Raw genomic sequence first — 22,638 nt, 5'->3', positions numbered from 1 at the left:
AAAGCCGTAAATAAGAAGGAAAGACCAAATTGTTTTCCCTTCCCCCTTCTAATAAATTCAGTCTTTTTCCCCACCCCTTCCATCTTTTAGAACTCCTTATTTATTCACTAACTTGTAGGGTACATAAATTTATTAATCTTTAAAGTCCTTAAACATATGTGAGATCTTAAACTCCTCTTTCTTATCTGTTGATTATTAATAAGCAAAACACTGCTTAAAGTGTAATGTAGAAGGCAGCTTAGCAGCAATAAAGTGAGTATTTCTTTGTTTTTCTTTTGTCTTTACATTACACTTAGTTGCACGGATCCACCACACAGTTATTGTGCACCGAAACCCAATGCCAAACTTTGGCAATCTTTTTCAAAAAAATACCAGCCTAATCGAGGTAATTGATGCTCTGGACATTAATTTTGTGAGGCAGAAATTGTGAGAATAGCAAAATAAGGACAGAATCGATCCAAGATTGTAGCAATGGACTGTCTCTTTCATGTGGATGGTTGGTAAGCTATTAACTTCACTGTCATTTTAGCAATATTGGGTTACTGATAATGTTGATAACTTTGTAAAATATTTGTTGATAGAAAATTCTAGAATCATTACAGAATATTAGATGCAGTCCGGTAACTCTATGTTATTGAACTGATTTATGCAACAGATTCAAGAGAACTTCCGCGATGGTTGATTGGTTGTTGTAGGGTTTTAAGCGCATCAGCAACATTGCAAAAAAGACCCATAAAAATTCCTCGCGTCATTGATGGGATATGAACTCAAAGTCTTTTCTACCCGGTGGGGGAAGGTGATTATGCCAATTGTGACTTCCGCGATACGTTTTATCCCAGGAGGAACCGGATCCATTAAAATTAAGATGTACGGCACTTTTTAAACAAAGCTGGATGGCTCAGCAAAACTTCCAAGGTGAGTTGATCGTACTCCACTAGACTTCTATTTGTAGTAAAAGACTTTTAACAAGGGTTGTGAATGAACTCAAAAAATCCTTTATGTCATATCATTCGCAACAGGCTTGTGGTTACTTTGTTTAGTATAAGTATCAAGGCAGTACTTTAATACAGTCTAAAAATTACTTCCATATATGGTCTGTTTTCGTGCTTCAGGATGAAAAACCCAGAGTTCCGCGAGAGAAAAAAAATGCGCAATATTTGACAAACTGACACATTTGAATTTGACACACCACTAGCTGATGTCAAACTTGAAAAGAAAATGGGAGGACCCAGGGCATTGTGTACAAGACCGTAAGATTTTTTAATTTTGTTTTTATTTTTAGGGAACTTAAAAATAAACTTTGATCATGCTATCCATGTAGGCTCTAACCATAGAATGCCCTCGTGGGTAGGAGTTGGTGGAAAAGACCTGAGTTCGAATCCCGTTAATTACGAGAGGAAATTTTATGGGCATTTTTTCACAACGTAGCTGAGCTAGTCGGTCTCAAGCAAGGGTAGCACGTTTTTTTCCCCAGAAACTCGGATTTTCCTTCTGGCAAAGAGCAAATCGATCACAAAACACATGCAATTTAAACCCTACAATCACAAATCATAGTCATACACCGTTTTTTTTTTTTTTACCTAACAATTACCATGGACCAATACCTATTAGAATATATAAATTGAGGTTTCGAACATATGCATGATCTGGGGACAGTTAATCGGGAGTGAAAAAAAAATTGAGATATATAATGAGAGATTTAGAACAGAAAAGAAAGAAAGAAAGAAAGAAACTTAAAGAGAATATTAGATAACATGGATAGAAATAAATACATTTATTTTTATACTTTGTACAAAAAAAAAACTGTCATATTAGAGCTACCCGAGAACAAACTCATCTGCCCATGTGTATTTTGTCCATAAATTGTGTGAATTCTCTGGTCGGTTTGCCTACTGTACCCATGTTTTGCTGGACAAAAAAGCCGACTTTCGTGGGGCGGGGATCTTGCTATTCATGCCTGAGACCGACTAAACTCCACGGAGTGAAAAAAGCCCATAAAAGTTCTTGCGTTATTAATGGGATTCGAACTCGGGCCCCGTCCATCTGGTATGAGGAGGACGGCGATTTTTACCACTGCGCTACCGAGCCGAATTTATACTTGGTACAGCCACCAATTGGGTAGAACAGCTGCACGGTTAACAAAGGGTCGGGCAATTTTTTAGGGGTGTACGGATTCGATTTGACAGCCTGCACAACTATGACCACGTACGCTACTCCAGAGTCCAGCCCAGGCTCCTGAAAATTGAGATTCTGACGTATATACAACAGCTTTCGAGCATGTAAAGACGGTTGTCCAAAATTCGCAATCATCCACATGAATGAGACAAACAGGTAATATTTACATCGAAGAGTCAAAAGAAGAAACGCGCTGTATTTCGTGCCAGTATAAATAAAGTGCTGAAGTGTGATTGGGGATTATATTTCTCCCCGTCTTCTCTCGTACTCTCGACGCCACCTCGTTCTTAAAAGATTTATTTATTTTTTTTTTTTCGACGTAGTCCTCCGTAATCACAGTTCTGAGTCAGTGAAGGAGAAAGGAGGAGGAAGCAAATGCGAGCACACAAAACACACACAGACATGACACTGCTAGTTCAGTCGACGGTGGACTAGAGGATGGCGAGGTGGGGCTAGTGCTGCTGCTGTTTTTTTTTTTTTTCCTTTTTTTTTTAAACCTTCTGACGGACGATCATCACAATGATGTGCGGAACAACATTGCTTTTCGCGTATTTGTTCATTTTTTTTTTAAACCTCGTTGATTTCTGCTTGACTCTGGATTTTGATGGCACTTTATTCTGTGGCGGAATGACTTCACTTACCCCTCAAACGTCACCAGTGGATTTTAAGGAGTGGAAGAGTATAAATCCGCCACGATCAGTCGGCCTGAAATAAAAAGAAAAAGATATCAGATGCTGTAATTCGGAGGAATTTACACATGAAACCATTTGTGGCTATTTGAGGATCTGTTCGAACACGTCTGAACATGTTTACAACTCATGACGTAATATTACGCGCATGCGCATGCTTGTTTACGCCATGTTTTTCGAACAAATCTCCTATTCACTCACTTATTAGAACATTAAAAAGCTAATAAAGGTTTTATGAGCTAAATAGAGCCAAATAAAAAGCTAAATAAAGCTGGAATGAAAGTTTACCTGCGGCCACTACCAAAACAAGGGCAGGAAGAATGCGGTTAGTATCACTAGTGACGTCATTGGCAGCAGAAAGGTGGCAGCATCTTTGTCATCATCTCTCTGAACTAAAATGAGAAATGGGGGTTATAGTAAATCGAATATTTAACAGAATTTAACAGTCAAATATCTACGGTAGTGTAACAAGAGTTCTGTACGCTCTTATTTCAAAAACAAAATCCGCAACAGCTGTTTGATATCAGTATCGATGAAAGTTAAGAAAGATCCTTCGAGCAAGAAATACATTTACTTCTGGCATGAAAAATTTACAAACTTCGACGTCTGTGTGAAGATAGGAGATCCACGCAAGTGGAAAAGTCCAAAAGGGACTTCAGAAGACTCATTTCTCACAAAAAAATATATTAATATATTTTTATTTTCACAAGACTTGCTAACAGTAATCCACCAAAATTTCTAATCTTGCTGGCATAAAAAATATCTGATTATTTAACTCCAACACACAAAAGGAATCTAAAACCCAATTAAAATAAACCTAAAGTTGACTTTATTCTACGTTATACGGGTTTTGTTTCAAATCTATAATCTGGTTTGAAGTCAAACCAACTTCAATAAAATATTCATTGGATTTAAAAATACTGGATACGAATTTGTTTGCCATCTTAATAAAATCTAGATAATCCAAAAGGTGATGATGCCGGTTAATTTTGTGTTTGTACAGTTTAATAACTTTGTAAGAAATAATATTGTTCTTTCATCTGAGATAGTGTGCCCAAATTCTTTTTAAAAATCCACGACTCTTTTCAAACGGGATCTCAAGTTAATCAATGACCCTCCCCCTCATAAATTCTCTCTACTACCTAGCTCATAGACTTTCATTTTCTTCATTTCTTTCCTAGATACCATTCTTCCGCCATTCCGCTCCATGGATACCATTTTTCCGAAATGGCATCTGTATTATTGGATCTAGAGATGACAATACCTGTCCTCACACAGCTCTTCCAATACTTTTAGAGGAAGAGAACAGCTTGTATGGAATGGTCAGCTAGATCTCCAGATCTCAGTTCAATAGAGCAGTGGTTCCCTAACTACTGAGATCTACGGACCCAAAAATCAAAACAAGTTCACGGACCTCTTCAAATAAGTATAAGTATTTAAGATAGTTGTTGGGGGCTCCAGGGTTCCCCCCATTAGCCGCTTTTATACTTCTCGGGGTGAGGCTTGCGCCATAACCGGTAACATACGTGTGTAATTTTGTGCTCTGTTCTGCTGTTAAGTTGTGTGACTGGCGCCTGGCATTTTACCAAAAGTTGAACAGCTGCACAGTTAACAATTTTTGAGGGGTGAACGGATTCGATTTGACAACCTGCACACCTATGACCACGTACGCTACTCCAGAGTCCAGCCCAGGCCCCTATTCGTAGCAAGTACTAGCATAAAAGTAAGAAAGTCAGTGAGTAAGGGAAATAATCATGAAAAAAAATTGAGATTCTGACGTATATACAGAAGAAGAAGAAGAACTCTTTATTATATACAGAAAACACATCGCTGTATAACTCCCTTCACGGCTACAAGCCAGGGGTTTACATAAAAGAAATCACACAACATAATAAACAAAAAATATAAAAAAAAGCATTATGAAAGGTTTGAACACTGGGATGATGGATTCAAGGCAGTGATGAATAGGTCTCCGGGAGCAGGTTCTAATGTCCTCTGACGTGGTCCTGGGAAGGAAGTCGACCGAGTATTTTCTGCCTATATTCCTTGTCGACTGCGAGTTTGTAGAGGTCGCCATCCAAGGACTATATGTCTTGCAGCATTTGCACGGGTAGGAACCGATCAGTTAGCTTTAACCGGTTTGGAATGGCCTGTAGGATTGGATTAGTCCTAAAGCTTGGGACCGGGATCCTCCATCCGCAGTTAGCCCAGAAATCTGGTACCGAAATAATGCCGACCATCATTTTGATGGCAAAGACGGGTCTTCTCTCGTCAATGATGGCAGGAAGACGTCTCATGTTGAGAACTGCCGCCATCTGGGTGGTCCTTGGTGTAGGGGAAAGCCGACATGTCCGTAAGGCCCACTTCAGTAGCCAGAATTCCCTCGCGAAAATCCGTCTAAGACGGGTCGTAGCAGTTAAAATACAGACTTCAGCGCCATAGAGTATGACCGGATAAACACATGTCTTAATATATCTGCACCCAACAGCCTGGTCATGGACGTGCATTAGTTGTTGTTTAATCATCCACCGGAGTCGATAGAACTTTATTTGCAAGTGGTCTATATGTGGTAGAAAGGAGAGCTTTTGATCAAAACTAACGCCCAGATCTGTATGTTGTTGCACGGCAGAAATCGCGCATCCTCTTAAAATGGGTTGTACTATTGTTGGGCTCCGTTTGAGAGAGAAAGTCAACTGTTTGAATTTCTCAGGATTGATTTAAAGTCCGAAACCGGAGTGGAAGGCCTTAAGGTTCCGGATGTTCTGAAGGATTAAGGTATTGATGTATTCAGCAGTATCTCCAGGGCTGATGGGAGTAGACAGTTTTATGTCATCGGCAAAGGTGAGGATGTCAGTTTGGCCTGTCACAAATGGCACGAGAACAGCTGAGAACAAGATTCCGGACAGGACCCCGCCTTGTGGGACTCCAGCTGTAATAATCCTGGTATAGCGCAGATTGCCATCGCGAACAATAATGGTCCTGTTCTCCAGCATTGTCTGAATAAACCAGAGCATTTCTCCACCAATGAGGTAATACTCACGTAGTTGCCTTGCCAATGTGTGAACGGATACGGAATCAAATGCTGCCTGGACGTCGATATACGTAAGGGTGATTTCCTAACGGTGCTCAAATACCTCGAGGATCTTGGTAGTGGTGGTGACTAGATTTGTAGCAGTGGATCTTGACCGGATAGCATAGTGAGTGAATCAATGGCGTCCTCTGATTGGATTCTATGGAAGGGCTTCCCCTTATTTATGGTATCCTCTAGGTGAAGTTTTATGACCTCCCTCTTGTTCCGAATAAAAAGCGCCCTAGCTCGGGAATACGCAGTTCTGTCCGAGGGTGAGCCGGAGTTTTTCCACTTTTTGTGCAAATTCTGTTTAACGTAGAAACTTTCAGAGACTTTTGGATTCCACCAGGCCTTTGAATGCTCTGTGATGGTTAGTTTCTTCGTTGCAGCATAGAGAGAAACAGGGGTTGTCCATCTTGTCATCAGGTCAATCCCGAGTTCAGGATCGCATTCCTCAAGGACATCCCATGGGATTGCTTGAGCCGCATAAACACACTTTTCAGGATTAAGGTATTTGGGCGCTGTAATTTTTTTGGTTGTGACTTTCCTTTTTCCAGAAGTGTTGGGCATTTCTATTTGCACAGAGAGAATGATGAGGTTATGATCAGACTGTATGTTGCTTGTAGGGTTTTGATTAGCCACACTATATACGTATATAGTGTTTATATAATATTAGCCACACTATATACGTAGATACTATATCCGTATGACGTATATAGTAACAGGATCAGCAAACAGAAGAAGCGCCTCAAGGACCTTCCTGTCTTGTTTGAAGAAAGAGTCCAAATATCATGGACCAAATTTCACCCCATTAAACTCCATTAATAGGGAAAGATACTTCATTAACAAATACACTGAGTGATCACTGAATTATGACCACCCCTATGAAAACTGAATGCGACCAGTTGACTACGTGAGGTACGAGAATGCGGAGTTAGTCGACCTACGTAGCATAGATAAAATGTCAGTGGCTCAGAAAGTAGTACAATTCCGAGCGTGATGGGTAAAAGGAAGGATTTATCGGACTTTGATAAAGGACAGAATGTGAGTGCTCGACGAGCTGGTGCCTCGATTTCCCAAACGGCTGAACTGGCGGGGTGTTCGAGAGCCGCCGTAGTTAAAGTGTACCAGGACTGGGGTCAAAATGGTCAAACAACGACCCGATGGCAAATCTACAAAGGTCAGCGAATGATAAGGTCATCAGCATATGCAATCATGGTGATTGCTTCAAATCTTCTGTTAAGCCAAGAGTCAAAATCAGGATTCCAACACAGGGACCCAATATTGACCCCTGTGGACATCCTCATGAAACATTCCTGGAGACTTGTAAAGATCCACTCTTGATGTTTATGGAACGATGTGAGAAATAGCTTGATTATATAAAGATTATATATTGCTCTTGAAGCTTCTGCCTCCCGGAACCTCTCCACGGCACTTTGCCACCAAAGGGTGTCAAAGGCCTCTTTGAAGTACACAAAGAGGCCAAGCAAATATTTAGTTGTAGTCTCCGCCTGTCTTGCTAGAAGAGAAGTAATTGCATCCTCCGTACCCTTCCCACGTGTAAATCCATATTGCACCGGAGAGAGAAGCCTTTTATTGGTGTAAGCAATCAAATCACTTCCAGCAATAACCTCAAATGCCTTGCCCAGAACGGGGAGCAAGGCAATAGGCCTGCAAGAGGACGGATCAGACTCTGGCTTCTCTGGTTTTTTTAGCAAGATCTTCAAATTAGCAATCTTCCATGCCCTAGAAAAACGCCCTGCAAAAGACAAGAGTTAAACAAAGCAAAGATAACAGCAGGAATAATCTTCCAAACTCGTTTAATCACACTTGACCCCTTAAAATATCAAAAAAACTTTACGAACCCCTATATATAATTTATGCATATGTTATATGCATGTATATGTATATATGGTCGACCACCATTTCGCGAACCCCCCTGGAACTGATCCGCGGACCCCAGTTTGGGAAAACTCTACCATAGAGACTGCAAGGCACATTTTCGTTTTCAGCAAGAGGAATCGATCTCATGCCTGAACCGCTTCCAATGGAAATGACATGCCTCTTTAGGATATGTTTTCATGGATTATGGCGGACCATTTCTGGCTAGTCATCAACTCACTTGCATAATTCTCAAATTCCAGGTCGAAATTTGTTCAGTTTTTTGTACACTGCAATCTTTGAAATTTCTCCACCCAAATGCAGTGAACGCATACTTTGAGGTCGAAATAAAGTGTTAATATTGCAGATCCTAAGGAGACTCTGAAATATCCCCGAGTACAAGGGATTACAAGCCATCGGGGAAGTTCTGTTAAAGTCAGACGTAGGAGTGTGTGATGGAGAAAAGCGACATTCGCATGTTTTTGGATTAAAAGCAACTCCCAGTAATTTAACTTTTTTCAGGGACTTTTTATTTCTTCACAATTTTCTGTTTCTGATTGAGTGTGACCATGTTGTATCCATGAGTGTGTAAATAGTACTGTTGTGGTGTGAGGTGTATGACACGATCTATAATTATTATACTGGACTGCGCAATATCGGTTTACGATATACGGAAATTGTTAAGCGCGAGACTGTCCTCTTTACCATTAAAGATTTGCATAAGGAAGGGCACGGCATGGTCATTCTCAGTCTCTATTGTAAATTGTAGAAAATTGGAACGTCCTTTGAGATAAACTAAAAATGCTGTTTCGTTCCTCTAGGAGAGAATGGTGAATATAATTTATGTATCTCTTCCATAGGAAACGAAGAATTAGGGGAGGGGATGTCAAGTTCAAAAGTTTCCAAGACTAAATTGTCACTCTCTGGACTAGCTGGCAAATCGACATCTAATCCACAGATTTGATTATAATTAATGTCTTCGTAAATAAAAATAGAATTAAACTTAATCCTTCACATATATCTCTTATTGTAAATTTTGTTTTTTAATTAAAGTAGCGTCCATTTCGGAACGTTGTTTTATGCAATCAGTTACGTGGCCGATAGATTACAACTGCTCAACAAAATGAACAGAACAAAATGTTTTTCATGACTATTTTATTGTGAACAGTGTCGACAAAGGCGAATATTTGATAAAATAGACATTCAGGCATGCAAATTCCAAGTATCCAATAGAAATAAATCTACCACATTACACAACGCACATTATGCAAATTATTCATGCCTATAAAAACACGGATTGTTCCACATGTGGTTATACTTATAATGTATACGCTAATTGATCATTGAATTATGACCACCCCTATGAAAACTGGATGAGGCCCGTTGACCACGTGAGGTACGAGAGTGCGCAGTTAGTCGACCTACGTAGCATAGATAAAGTGTCAGTGGCTCAGTAAGTAGTAAAATTCCGAGCATGATGGATAAAAGGAAGGATTTATCGGACTTTGATAAAGGACAGATTGTGGGTGCTCTACGAGCTGGTACCTCGATTTCCCAAACGGCTGAACTGGTGGGGTGTTCGGGAGCCGGCGTAGTTAATGTGTATCTGGACTGGCGTCAAAATGGTCAAACAACGACCCGATGGCAAAACTGCAAATGTTAGTGAAAGGTTGATGTTAGAGGTCAGCGCCGGGTCGGAAGACTCGTACATGGGAACAGGCGTAGCACTGTTGAAGACTTGACTACTCAACACAACATGGGCCAACCCGGAACAATATCTGATATGACCATGCATCGCACGCTCGTATGTATGGGCTATACCAGCAGACAACGCCTACGGTATCCTCTCCTAACCAAGGTTCATCGGCGTAAAATACTCGCCTGGTGCAATGAGCATGCAAGTTGTACGTTAGAAGACTGGAAGAGGGTGTTCTGGTTGGATGAGTCACGTTATTTACTTCACAACGTGGATGGTCGTGTATGAATTTGGCTTCAACAACATGAGGCCCTTGATCCATCATGCATGGTATCAAAAGTGCAGTCCGGTGAAGGCAGTTATATGGTATGGGGCATGTTTCATTGGCAGGAACTTGGACCCCTGGTGCATGTGGAAAAACGTATCTGTGGTCTCCGCTATCGTCAACTGCTTGCTGACTGTGTACATCCCGCTATGTTACACTTTTTCCTGAATGGCGATGGTGTTTTCCAAGATGACAATGGGCCGAACCATCGGGCACTTTTTGTGCAGGAATGGTTTGAGGACACAGTTCTAACTTCCAACATATCGATTGGCCTCCGAACTCCCCCGATATCAATCCCATAGAGCACCTTGTGGAACACTGTGGAAAGGCAAATCAGGTGTATGGATACACTAATCACCTCCATACCTGCATTGTTGACCTACGAAGCATTAGGTAGGTGGTCATAATTCAATGATCACTCAGTGTATAAATACATATAATTAAATATATTAATGTATAGTAGAAATTGTATGTATTAGTTATATATATATAACTAAGTGCACCCGGCGTAACATACGCCATCTTTCTGACACAATTCTTGTTTATATAATTGTACAGCAGTCACCTGTGGGATACATGCGTATGTCTCTATTTGCAGGCGGTTCCCTGTCTTCTCCAACAAATATTGTGGCAATACATCGGTAGCTTTCAGGTGTATGTTGCTTTTCTTCGGTCCAAAAACGTTAATACAAAAATTAATAAAGAATGCCCGGTATGGTGGTCATCGAAGTGAATCGCGTCAAAAGGTGCTGGCAACAATTAGGAGTTGTTGGAAAATTTGAGCAGCATACCTGAGCGTTTTATATATATAGATTGGTTTCGATGTAAAGTCCGATAATTTTGTATATTTATCAATCACTAGATGGCAGCACTAGGTTTCCAAACTAGTCAAGAGAATCGCAGCCGTTTTGTACTTCAATTGTAATCATCCCATTCTCAAGGCTTGGTGGAACATTTATAAAAACATTGTAGGTAAAAGACTACTTTAAAATACTACGCCTACAGAACTGTACTTCGCTTAAAGTGGGGGCAAGGGGGTAAAATGTTTAATACATAAAATTTCTTCAAAAATAATTTTAAGTGTACAAGAACGATCAAATTGAATATTTCGAATAAAGAGTTGAACTAGAAGTTCGAGAAATGGTTCTTATTTAGTATTTTTCTGATCTCTCTCTCGTTACTTGAAACCATGTCGAATGGAAGAAAAGACATACCCCTAAGTGCGTTTATTTACTTCGAAAAAAAAAAAGTGGAAAAACTGTAGCGCAAAAAGCTGTACTCTTTCCGAACCTTAGGGGAATGTTAGAATTCCGTGGTGATCAGACGCGCCTCTTCGGGGACCACACCTGACGGCTGCCGATTACCCTCCATTATCTTGGCAGTGCAGTTTCCCCTCCCAGAACGTCCGCAAGTTGATGTTATTTATGGAATATCCAAAGTTATAGAAAAAAAAAAGAAAAAAAGACGAAGCTGTCATTCCCGGACCGTAGCTTCGGCTCGGTTGTCATGGTTACCGCTCTCTCCCTATATTCTCGAGCCTTTATTAAATTTCGGCACGTGGGTTTTGAATTTCGAGTTTGCCTTTCTCACTCCGAGACATAATAATAATATTCTGGGAATATTCCCACGGAAGGAACATCTGAGATTGCTTCATTTTCGGGCCAATGTGTTCGGGCCGGAATAGTTGTTTGTGCACTTCTTTCCGCTATATTTCGACCTTTGATACGAAAATGCTTCGTAGCTGTTTTACCATCCGATATATATCGGAATTCGGCACCAACCCCTTTAAAAAAAGCAATATTCTCCACCAAGTATTTCGTGTGATCGGTTGTAGTACACAATCGCGTTTATTTGACATCGAATATCGCTTTGGATTTTACTTATCTGACAAACGCTAGTCCCAAGATTAGTGGATTTAGAAAGAGAAGCGATGTCTCTGCATGTTTCTGTTTTTTTTTTTTTTAAGTTGCGCAGTCGTTCAGATAAAAAAAAATATTGAGGTCACTTAGCTATAGTCCCCAATTCATTTCATGTTTTTCTTATTTTAATTCTTTATTTATGTACGTAAATTGAATAGAAAAAACCAGCATGTGTACCCTGTACACACGCTGTTTTATTTTATGTGAAAACATCCTTAGGAAACGCACAATTCCATAGTAGACGACGAAAGAAAATCAAAACCGTTTAAAATTTTAAAATCGAATAATTAGAACCAAAGATATGACGATGTAACGTTTTATGCTCACGCCCGTTATTTACGCTACCGAAACAACGTTAGTGACTGAGTTAGCGTCATCTAGGAAGTGACGTCATTTGCGTATTTTCCGTATCGCATTTTCGTTACCAATCGGTTTTACATCCGTCAAAATTTAGCGGGTGCCTCCAAAGATGTTTTCACATAAAAAAAAATGCTAAAATACTTTTAAAAATTCACCAATGTGTACATTTCAAAAAAACAATTGGTGTACATATTGCGAAAAAAATAGTGTGTATTTGTCTTCAGTATTTTATCATTTTTATGAAAAAAAGATTTAACGCCTTATTAATTATGATTAATAAAACTTCATTATATTCAATTATTTAATTTTTTAGTAGAAAACTTAAATTTCTTCAGACACTTATATAATTTAAGCGAACATCACAGAAAAATAACTTTTTCCTCGTAAAAGGAAATTTCCTCACCAGGGTACATTTTCTAGCATTTATTAAATTATGTAATTAATTTAAAAAAAATACCCAAAGAAACGAATAATTATATACTTATATTTTACAAGAAAGTTATTCAATTAAGTGTTTTAACGATATTAAACAGTTTTTAATTTTTAAAAAAATATATATTTATTTTTTATTTTTATTGAGTATTGGCATACAGTAAATTATGAGGGGTGGTTATTTAATTCACAGACTGGTGCAAGATTTTATGTTCACCGCATGAAGTTTCCATAACTGCCTTGGAGATGCTCTCTCTGATCACTACTAAGCAGATTCTGTGTGGGCATGCCAGTACTTGTTGAGTTAGTGTTGCGTGAAGAGTTTTTTAGTCGCGTGTCACTGACAATCGTTTTGAAGCAAGTATCATGTTGGACATACAGACTGAATAGCGATATGTGATTCGTTATTGTGTCAGATGGGGCTTGAATGCACTGGAAATAGTTAAAGAGATGAATGAAGCATATGGTAAGGAGTGTCTTGGTAGGACGGCCATATTCCGGCGTGAAGAAGTTTCTCCATCAAAACAATGGTGGGCCCATACGGCTAATATTGTGCTGGCAGTGATAACCGCCATAGGCGTCGACGTTCTGCCACATCCCCCCTTATTCTCCGGACTTATCCCCATGTGATTTCTTTCTGTTTCCACGTCTGAAGAAAGCTCTGAAAGGCAAGCGTTTCGCGTCCAACACAACGATGTTCGCTGAGCCACAACGGAAGCACTTCGCAGTCTTTCGAAAAATGGCTTGCAAGAAATATTTAATGCGTGGATAAGGACGGTAGCGAAAGTGTGTAAAGTTCAAGGGAGAGTATTTCGAGAAGCAAAAATTCACAGAAGATTCAGATGATGACAATTAAGATAAAATCTTGCACCAGTTCGCGATTTAAATGATCACCCCTCGTACAATAATAATAATATAATGTATATCATTATTATTTACTTCGATATCTATGCAAATGCATAAACTCTAAATACACATGGGGTGAACTCCACTACTGTTCATAACGCTGTAGCGAAGTTTATCCGTGTAAAGTTATGGATTTATTTTTATATTTTTTTATTATTTATAGCCAGCAGGATTTAAACAAGTCCAAAGTCAACTCTAACAGAGTCTTCTTTAGTTTAAAAAAATATAATAGATGCAATTGTGTAGATACTCAGAGCTGAAATCGCTTTACTACAAGTTACCTCGGTATTGCACTATTTTTAGATAAATGGGAGATTGATTTTTTTTCCGCAAATTTGTTTAAAAGTAGTACAATACCTACGTAACTCGTGATAAAAGCGAAGCTTTTAAATAAATATTCTGTGTATATTCCGGAGCAACCAATACAGGAGTTTATAAGATACAATACCTTATGTAGTAGTCACGTGGGTTTGAACCACGGTTATTCCAAGTACGTGTACTTATGCACCCTAGCGCCTAACCGAGCAATGGTTTATTGTTCTGCAAAAGTGTTCTGCCTTTAGCGTTAAGACCGTTGCATTTTCTTGGAATTTTAAATCCTTCCCATCCACAACAAAGAATATCGTGGTTTATTTCTAAAAGTTACGATCAGGACAGTCAACCGAAAATTTGGGATTTTCGCATTTGCAGCAATAAAACGTAATGCGGAATAGCAGAAGTCACTCTCAATGACAGTCTCAAAGGTCGCTGACGAAATTATCTCATTAATCATTTTCTCTATCGCTCCTTCTTCTTCCTCCGCATAATCGCCAATACTTTATGCCACTAATGGGTGCCTTGGCGAAAGTTGGTCCCATTTACTGAACTCTGCCTAACTTCGATAAGACCTTATGGTCGTTCTTATCCTTCAAAGGAGATGCACCTTGAACCTTGACGCTTAACACTGTCCATTACAGACACTCTGATAGCTCTTGAACACACACCAACAGCGAAATTTCCTTCTATAGACGATAAAGCATCCAACTTCTCTACAGGAAACATTTAGAAGACGAAATATCAGCCTCTCTCTCTCTCTCTCTCATCAGCTCTAACCAGTGACCTAAAACATATGCTCGGATAGTGCACGCACGCATTCAATCCCCGACTACTAGTGCGACATGACGGTGCCTTTTCGCCTGAAAATATTGAACTTCGAACCATTCTCGAAAACTTTTAGTGGCTCGTGAAGAACATCGCTAACACGCCCGCTTTCACTTTGCGACGCCGAACACGGCCGTTGCAGCATAGCACGTACCTCTTGATGGCAAACAGAATAACCCCCGGTATCTGCCATTTGCACATGTGCCGTACTTTGACCCTCGATGAATCGCGCTCCTAGAGAGAGAGAGAGAGAGAGAGAGAGAGAGAGAGAATTTCGTTCCGGCATTTTGGTTATAAATCGAGATGACGTCACCGAAGTCGGGTTAATTCGCGCCCGAGAAGTCGATCCGAAAGCTGGCGAGGGTGAAGGACGGGAGGAGGGGTTGCCGGTATTAAAGAAGAAGGCGATACTGCATCTGGTTTTTCCGTACCGCACTTTCGCTTCCGCCAGACCCTCCGATAAAGTGAAGACGTTACGGTCGACCGTGTGGAAAATCAGTTGAAGTCGAAAGCAAAGGCAGTACTTAGATCCGGGCTTTCGGTGTAAAGTACGTTAAAGTGCACGCGCCCGCGAGTCCCAGCGTTTCTTTTAGCTCGCAATCCAATTGACGACCACCGTTTAGCGGTGGCAGGTCTCCAGTGTTTTAGCTTCTGCGATCGACAGACGTCCGCTTCGGTGCGTCTCGCTGCAATATTCTCCTCGCCAATGTTAGCTTCATCTACCCTCCCCCCACTGTCCTCCTTCCCCTGACTTCGCTACACCGATGTCGTTCCAACGCGGGGTGGTTGCGTTGATATGATAGCGGTGGTTTTTCCCTCGAGGTGTGCCGAAAATGAACGCATCAAACGAAGGAATGTTGTCTTCCGGACTCCGGTGGTTTGGATGTGTCGTTATCGTCATCCATCTTCGCCTCAACGCTCTTATCAGTCCTTCGCCGGAAAGGGGTTATTGGGTCAATATTAGTGTCGATGTCGACGTGTGCTTTAAATCACAAATAATTCGACGATTTGCAGAGCAATCGGAAATTGAACTTAAACTCTTCGCACGGGGTAGCTCGTGCCAGGGTTTCAGGATTTCAGTGTCTCTCTCTCTCTCTCTCTCCTTTTTATTTGTCTATTTTGCTCTTCGTTTCTTAATTTTTTCAAGGGATCACCTGGAGTGAGGAGTGGTTGCTGGGCTAAGTCCCTCCTAAAGAGATTCGATCAAACCAAAAGCTCAATAATTATTTGTTGTTACACCCAAAGAAAAAGCCTGTGTGTGTACATGACATATTTTTCCATTTCTCATTCGCTGAGATCTTTTTCTTCATCTCTTTCTTTCTATTTGTGTTTCTTCTCCAGCCCTTTTCCCTCTCTCTTCCCCCCCCCCCGTTGATTCCTTTTTTCTTCGTCTTTTATTTCGTTCTCTCATTTCTCCATATTCTCTTTTTCTTTCTTCAATAATAATCTTCCCTTCCCATCTGTCTTTCTCCCTATTTCTTAATATTTCTTTCTCTCTTTTCATATCGAATAACCAAAATTATAGGAGAAACAATACACCGATATTAAAACAACAGCATCCTTTAGCGAAACCTTACAAAAAAGGAAGGCCCCGGGTACTAAGCGATTACAAGCGACCTCTATATTGTGTGTGCAAAGCAAATACAGTAGTTTTATTTTAGTTTTAAATATAGTTTCTTCATTTAGTTGTATGGCGTAACTTATTGCACTACAAGAGGTAGGCAGAGTTCCAGAAGGGAAATTCAGCTTTCTTTTTGTTGTGAATAGTACTAACCAAGTTAATTGAGCCGCTTGGTTACCCTTGTGGCACTGCTTCTGCCTCCCCGTGGCGCGACCAGAAACCTGGAAAGAAAAGTTCTTTCTAGGAACAAAAGAAGTAAAATGATCTCCCTTATAGGACTTAGGATCCTAACATGACTATTCATGAGATAGAACACTAACTCATGCGGTGCTAAAAGCCAAAAATTGACACTGTTAAAAGAAGAGCTGCAATGCGCCATGTATTGCACTCTACTCAAGAACAGTCTCTAGGTAGTCTCTCGCCTTTTAAAATTCAGAAATACCTAGAAAATCTAATAGAATCGCCAAAACAACCCAGCGTCTTAGATCTGGCGACTCAGGTCTCAGGCGAACGGTAATCACAACGGCTCCAAAACAAAAGTCACATCCTTTGGTGGATTATCCATCACTGTTTCCCCCTTATGCTACTCTAAACACCTCTATGGGTGTGACAGCTGAGTGCGATCTCATAAATCTCTCAGAAGAAGAGTTGAAAAATAAATTACAAGACCAGGGAATTGTGCATGTAAAGCGCATATATACTAAATTATATAGCTTTAGTTGCTTTAGTTCCAACTCGGAACATAATCCTGATATTTGACAGCCTCAAATCTCCAACATCCATCAAAGCAGGGTATCTCAATTGTCAAATAAAACTGTACATTCCTTATCCAACACGCTGTTTTAAATGCTAAAAATTTGACCATTCCCAAAACGTATGCTTAGGTTTAGCTATTTGTTCTGATTACAGTTCACGCGAGCACATTCACTCGGACTGTAAAGCAAAGCAGCTCAAATTGCAAATGCCCACACACTGTCTACTCCAGAAATTGTCCCCTCTGGAAAAAGGAAAAATAAAAAAAAAAAAAAAAAACCATTCAACAGATCAAAGCCATCACATACTAAGAAGCCAAAAATCGGTACAGGCTCAATTTAACATCCCAACCCACTTTCCCTCAAGTAATTCAAAAGCCAGCTCCAGTAACCACTACACTGCAAAGAACAATAACGACTGGTACTCAAACAGAAGTAACATTTCCTCCCAAACAGATTCATGTCAGACTGGGCTCGGTCAATTTTGGAAAGTGTGTCCTTACCTTGTAAAACATCTAAGACAAACAAGGCCGTTAACACACCAATCACTGTTCCGTATACTGATAATTACCCAAAATACTGAAAGTGATGATGCTACTAAAACTGACTGAACAGGCATGGAAATGGAAGGAAACACTGCACCTCTTCCCAGAGGAAGAGATGGAGACAGGAAGAACTTCCCAAACTTCCCGAAAAGAAACTCTGCTCACCAAAGCCAACAGCCCATCGGACAGATCTGACATTAATGCAATTTTCGATTTTCTAAAACAGATAAAATTCTATGACAGAGAATAATGCTTTAATCCGCCATATCTCACTTTCAATAACACCTGTTATCTCCTACCATTGTTTGGTGCATAATGGCCTTCACCTGCCATTGCGCAGTAAAACCTCCAACAACAACATTAAAAAACTGAAAAATCCGAAAACTGTCTATAGTTATTGCATAATCATAACAGGTCTCGCCAGTTGCAGTCTCCTACAACACTCCGTTCATTGTTTTAAACGGCCAGTTGAACCAGAACAGAAGAGCAGATTCCGAAGATTGTAGAGACAACAAATAAAGAGTGTTTATCACCCCTTTACACTCTCGCAATCCCATTCAAGTGTCAGTAAAGCGGACATTCTACGGCACATTCGGCTAATGCAGGTCTGATGACCACCGCCGTAATGTTCACTTGCCCGTATTGCTGAGAATCTGCACGCGTTCTCCTACCTACGCCAGTGACAGATTCACACAGTGTCCGCTGATTATCCCCACGCGTGTCTTACACTCAGAATCTTTGAAAGTCTGCAAGACATTGCGCAACATCGATCTCCCCGGGGACCACCCACCGCACATTACCAGAAGTGGCAAAACCTTAAAAAATACGGCAGCCGATGAGTGAGAGGAGCAATCCCATCCTCCCACGGGTATCAGGAAAATATTATACATCATCCGACTGCCCTCTGCAAATAACATGGCGAATACGTGTAGAAAGGCATTGTTGGTGGTCGTTTTAAGATATTGAAAATTAATGGGTCAATGAATTCCACCATGTTCAGATATCTAAATATGTGCTCTAAAGATGAAACAGAAACATTTATAAAACAAAAAATTTGATAGATTTTTCTCAAATATAAGAATTTAGTACCGGTGCGGTGGACCAATTATAATAGTTGAATAATGAATCCCAACTTTCCGAAAATATTCTTTCAGTGTTTCCAGTTGGAATGGCAAACAAAAGAACCAGATAACTATTCAACTCCGCTGTTAAAATACAAATTTGTTTGGAAGTGGTGGCGGGGAATGATCACAGACCATAAAAAGATCTCTTAAACCACCATTATTCCTCTCTTTTAAAATTAAAATAATTCTTCTAAAATTTAATTTTTAAGCAAAGAAATCTGGTTCTCGTGACATTGAGAGCTCTGGTATAACCAAAAAGTATGTAATTAAAATATTTGTTTGTAAATAGTGCAATTACAGGGAAATTTGTTCTATTTCTATTTTATTTCTCTTTGCTGTTTGCACATATGTTGTTGTTACATCTACCAGATGCCTTTTTTTGAGATTGGGCGTTTTCATCCTAAAATTAAAACTGTTGTGCCTCTCAGCTTTTAAATAAATGACATAATTATCTTTTAGATGACGCCGTTTGTTTTAAATTAGTGCAACACTATGGCAGCATTGTGAAGGCAAAGTTTGAACTGTGGTAAGTGATAATACATTTGCATTAACATTTCGTGGGATCACACAAATAGTACAGTAAACTATTTAATATAGATTGAGAAATGCCAGATTTTAAACTTTTCTGGATTTCAGAGAGATATCACCTTCCTGGGCGGCACAGTTGGTAGAATCGCCGTACTCCTCATATTGGATGGAAAAAGGTTGAGTTCGAGTCCCATCGATGATGGGAGGAATTTTAATGGATCTTTTTCACAACGTTGTTGAGTTAGTCGGTCTCAGGCGAGGGTAGCATGGTCTCTTCTCCCAGAAACTCGAGTTTTTCGTCCAGCAAACAGAAAATCGACCTCAGAACACAAGCAATTTACAGACAATATACACCGAGCAATATGGCCTTAGCCGCTGATGCTCCTAAAACCCTACAACAACATACTTCAACTTCGAAAACTGATTTCGTATACCGCATGGAAGCAAGCTTACATTTTACAACTGTTTTGTCTGCATGCTCTCCTGGAAACTACTTGCAATCTAATGAGAGAACATTTAGTCCTGAAACAAGCTGTCATAACAATCTCATCTTTTAAACAAATAGACAAAATCTTTGGAGATGCTATCTGTTTGAAAGCAGTGCAATATCGGGACAACTGGAATAAACTTACAGATAAACAGATTTTGTATCTCTCAAGATTGAAAGATAAATATGAGATAGATAAAATAATAAAAACATAAAGATATCTGAGTGAATGACAGAAGATTGGACAGAGAGAGAATATCGAATCCACCGAATATTTATTTAAAGCTTCCTTCGCAGAACAGAAAAGAAAACTCGAGCACGAAGATGGTAAGAAAATTGTAAAAGACAGTAAGAAAAGCAATGAGTTTGTACGTGTTGCTGGAAGTGGGAATGCGGGGAAAGCTGTGAGCCGCTGCAAGTAGAAATATCAGAGAAAAATCGATGCCAAGAGTAGTTGGAGAGGGAAAGACAGAAATTAAAGTTGCTCTATTATTAGCAATAAAAGAAGATGAGGATAACAACGGTGATCCCATTAACAGAGGGACACCAATAAAAACGGTCGAAAGATAGGTACGTCTAGTCGTAAAGCGCATCGGAACAAAGCGTGACACCCCAGACAGTTGCCATTCGAACATAACAGTTTACTGAAGTCCGTCTTAGTTATTTCCATCACAAGTTTCCATATGAAGTAAGCCTGGAAGTTTGTTTCCTACAAGACATCCGTAAGAAGTTCACAATGAATTTTGTTTTTGTGTTGCTGTAAGTATACGTGTCCGCACACTCTGATTTTTCTTCGTGAGTTTTTGAACTTCTTCCAGAAGATCAATGAATGAATCCGGATCGAAGTTTTATAAAATAAACTAATTATTTCTGTATAACTACTTTTCTGTCTTCAACAAATAATTTGGACAGCTTATTAAATGAATTACAGAGATTTATATACTATTAGAAAACTCAGATTTCAATTTATTCCTTAAAATGAATTTCAAAAGATAAAAACTAATTATTTCAACAATAGAATACTAGATGGCGCTTGCAATTAGTTCAACAAAAGAATATTAGATGGCGTTTGCAATTAGTTCATCGAAAGAATACTAGATGGCGGTTGTCATCAAAATGGCTGAGTTTTTTTGCTTCTTCTCTTTGTTCAGTACTTTTATCTCTAAAATGAAGGTGTTTAAAATATCTTTTAAGTATTTTTCTTCGTTATTTTCACAATTTGCATATATTATCACTAACTTTCTGAAGCTTTTTTTCCTTTAAATATTTTCTGGCAACATATTTAATTTTCTATTTATGACAACATTAATAGTGAGCAGCAGTAATTCAAAGTACAAGGGACCATTTCTTTCTATTAATTATAGGCACTACTTTAGGAGAAAGAAAAAAGAATGTTGTATAACATTAGCGCCTGTTCGAGGCTGGCAAATTTAATTATCATAATTTACAATTAATTTAAGTTTTATTACTTAATAATTAATAAAAAAAGGACTTCGTGCCCGACATTGTATTTACAACTATTTAATGGACGTCTAGGCAAACATTTTTATTAAAATAAAAGGATAAATATGGGAATTTTCAACTATTTTATTAAAATCACAACTGCAACTTTCGAAATGGAAAACTAGATTTCAATTTTTAAGGATAAAATATTTAAATTGTACTCACCCGTGGATGCAGTGTGTACATCTGTAAAAGATAAAAACAAATTTCAGTTACGTGTGTTAAAAGAACTTTTTAATTCTAAGAAAAGTTTCTGCAAAGTTTTATTTTCTTCTAGAATAAGTATTATGCAATTTCCAGTAACCCCCTTCAAGTCTCTTCTTCCCCACCCCCTGCTTTGCATGAGCTGATCAGTTTTTTGCGCGAAAGGTTCATCGTTTCACTTGGCCGGCTCGAGAACTGAGTGTCACGAGGTCTCAATGCTCGCCCAAGTTCGTACTCACAAAGAAGTTTTGTGCCGATTTCGGTAATGATAGTCTTTGGTTTTTAGCATACAATCTCCAACTCGTTCTGCTTCACTTCTTTCCGTTATTACTGTCTGGCGAATTCCTTTTTTTTTTTTTTTTTTTTTAAATAGAAACCTCAACAGTGATTTCTCTTGAAAACTGGATGCGTTATCCGAAAAAACTGATGGTATTATCAAAAGCTTCCTGCTAGAAAGGTATGTTATGTTATGCAAGGCGCATGGGATCTAAACGTTTTCCCCATTGGCTGAACTGTCGACATTACTTGAAGAACACCAGGCCTTGGATTGTTAAACAAGGACGCCATTTGCATCTCAATGAAGGAAAAAAAGAAAAGGAAAACCGAAAGAAAATCGTCTGTTTACATAGAAAATTCGTCTAGGATGCATTTGTCCCTGTTGAAAGTGGGTTTCAATGATTTAAACAGCATTTAAATCACTAGCATCGATTATTTATTAAAAAAATGTTTATTTATTCAATTCTGTATTGTTTACAAGTATTATTTATTATAATAAAATAAAAAATTATAAATAATAATAAAATAAATAGGAATAATAAATAAACAAAGTCCTTCCCATTTCATCCATCCATTCACTCCTAAAGTCTGTCCAGTTCTTCCTTGAATTTATTTAAGCTATCCACTTCCACAACAACAGATGGAAGTCTGTTAAAAAAATCAACTAACCGCTGACAAAAGCAAATTTCCGCACATCTATTCTACAACTGTCTTTCCTCAACTTGAATTTATTAATGATAAATCTGATCAAGACGAAGAATGCCATTAGCATTAAGCATGCTCACACTATTCAAGGCCTTATACATCTCAATTAGATCACCTCACAGGTGCCTAGTCTCCAAACATTGCAATTTGCAGAACTTAAGCCTTTCTTCCTAAAAATAACTCTTTGTTCCATTTGCCGATCTTGTTGCCCTTCTCTGCACTCGTTCTAGCAACTCTACATCCTTAAAATGAGGCCTCCAGACCTGTACGCAGTACTCAAGGCGTGGCCTGACTACCAGA

General features: G+C 39.2%; 1 protein-coding gene across 1 annotated transcript in view; it reads right to left on the bottom strand.

The window, feature by feature from the left end:
* Nucleotides 1-1,763: 1,763 nt before the first annotated feature.
* Nucleotides 1,764-22,638, bottom strand: part of LOC150077960 (uncharacterized) — a 279,555-nt gene continuing 258,680 nt past the window's right edge. Inside the window, exons 4-6 of the mRNA XM_090385461.1 lie at nt 21,319-21,339; nt 3,153-3,256; nt 1,764-2,880 (exon numbers count right to left, since the gene is read on the bottom strand). Coding sequence (XP_090241587.1) covers nt 3,162-3,256; nt 21,319-21,339 — 116 coding nt within the window. The 3' untranslated portion in view covers nt 1,764-2,880; nt 3,153-3,161. The remainder of the gene's footprint in view (nt 2,881-3,152; nt 3,257-21,318; nt 21,340-22,638) is intronic.

This window comes from Mastigoproctus giganteus, chromosome 11 (assembly GCF_048544385.1).
Source record: "Mastigoproctus giganteus isolate SK-2022 chromosome 11, ASM4854438v1, whole genome shotgun sequence".
Classification (NCBI taxonomy): Eukaryota; Metazoa; Arthropoda; class Arachnida; order Uropygi; family Thelyphonidae; genus Mastigoproctus; species Mastigoproctus giganteus.
The sequence above is the reverse complement of the archived record's forward strand: the minus strand, read 5'-3'. Positions and strand labels throughout refer to the sequence as shown.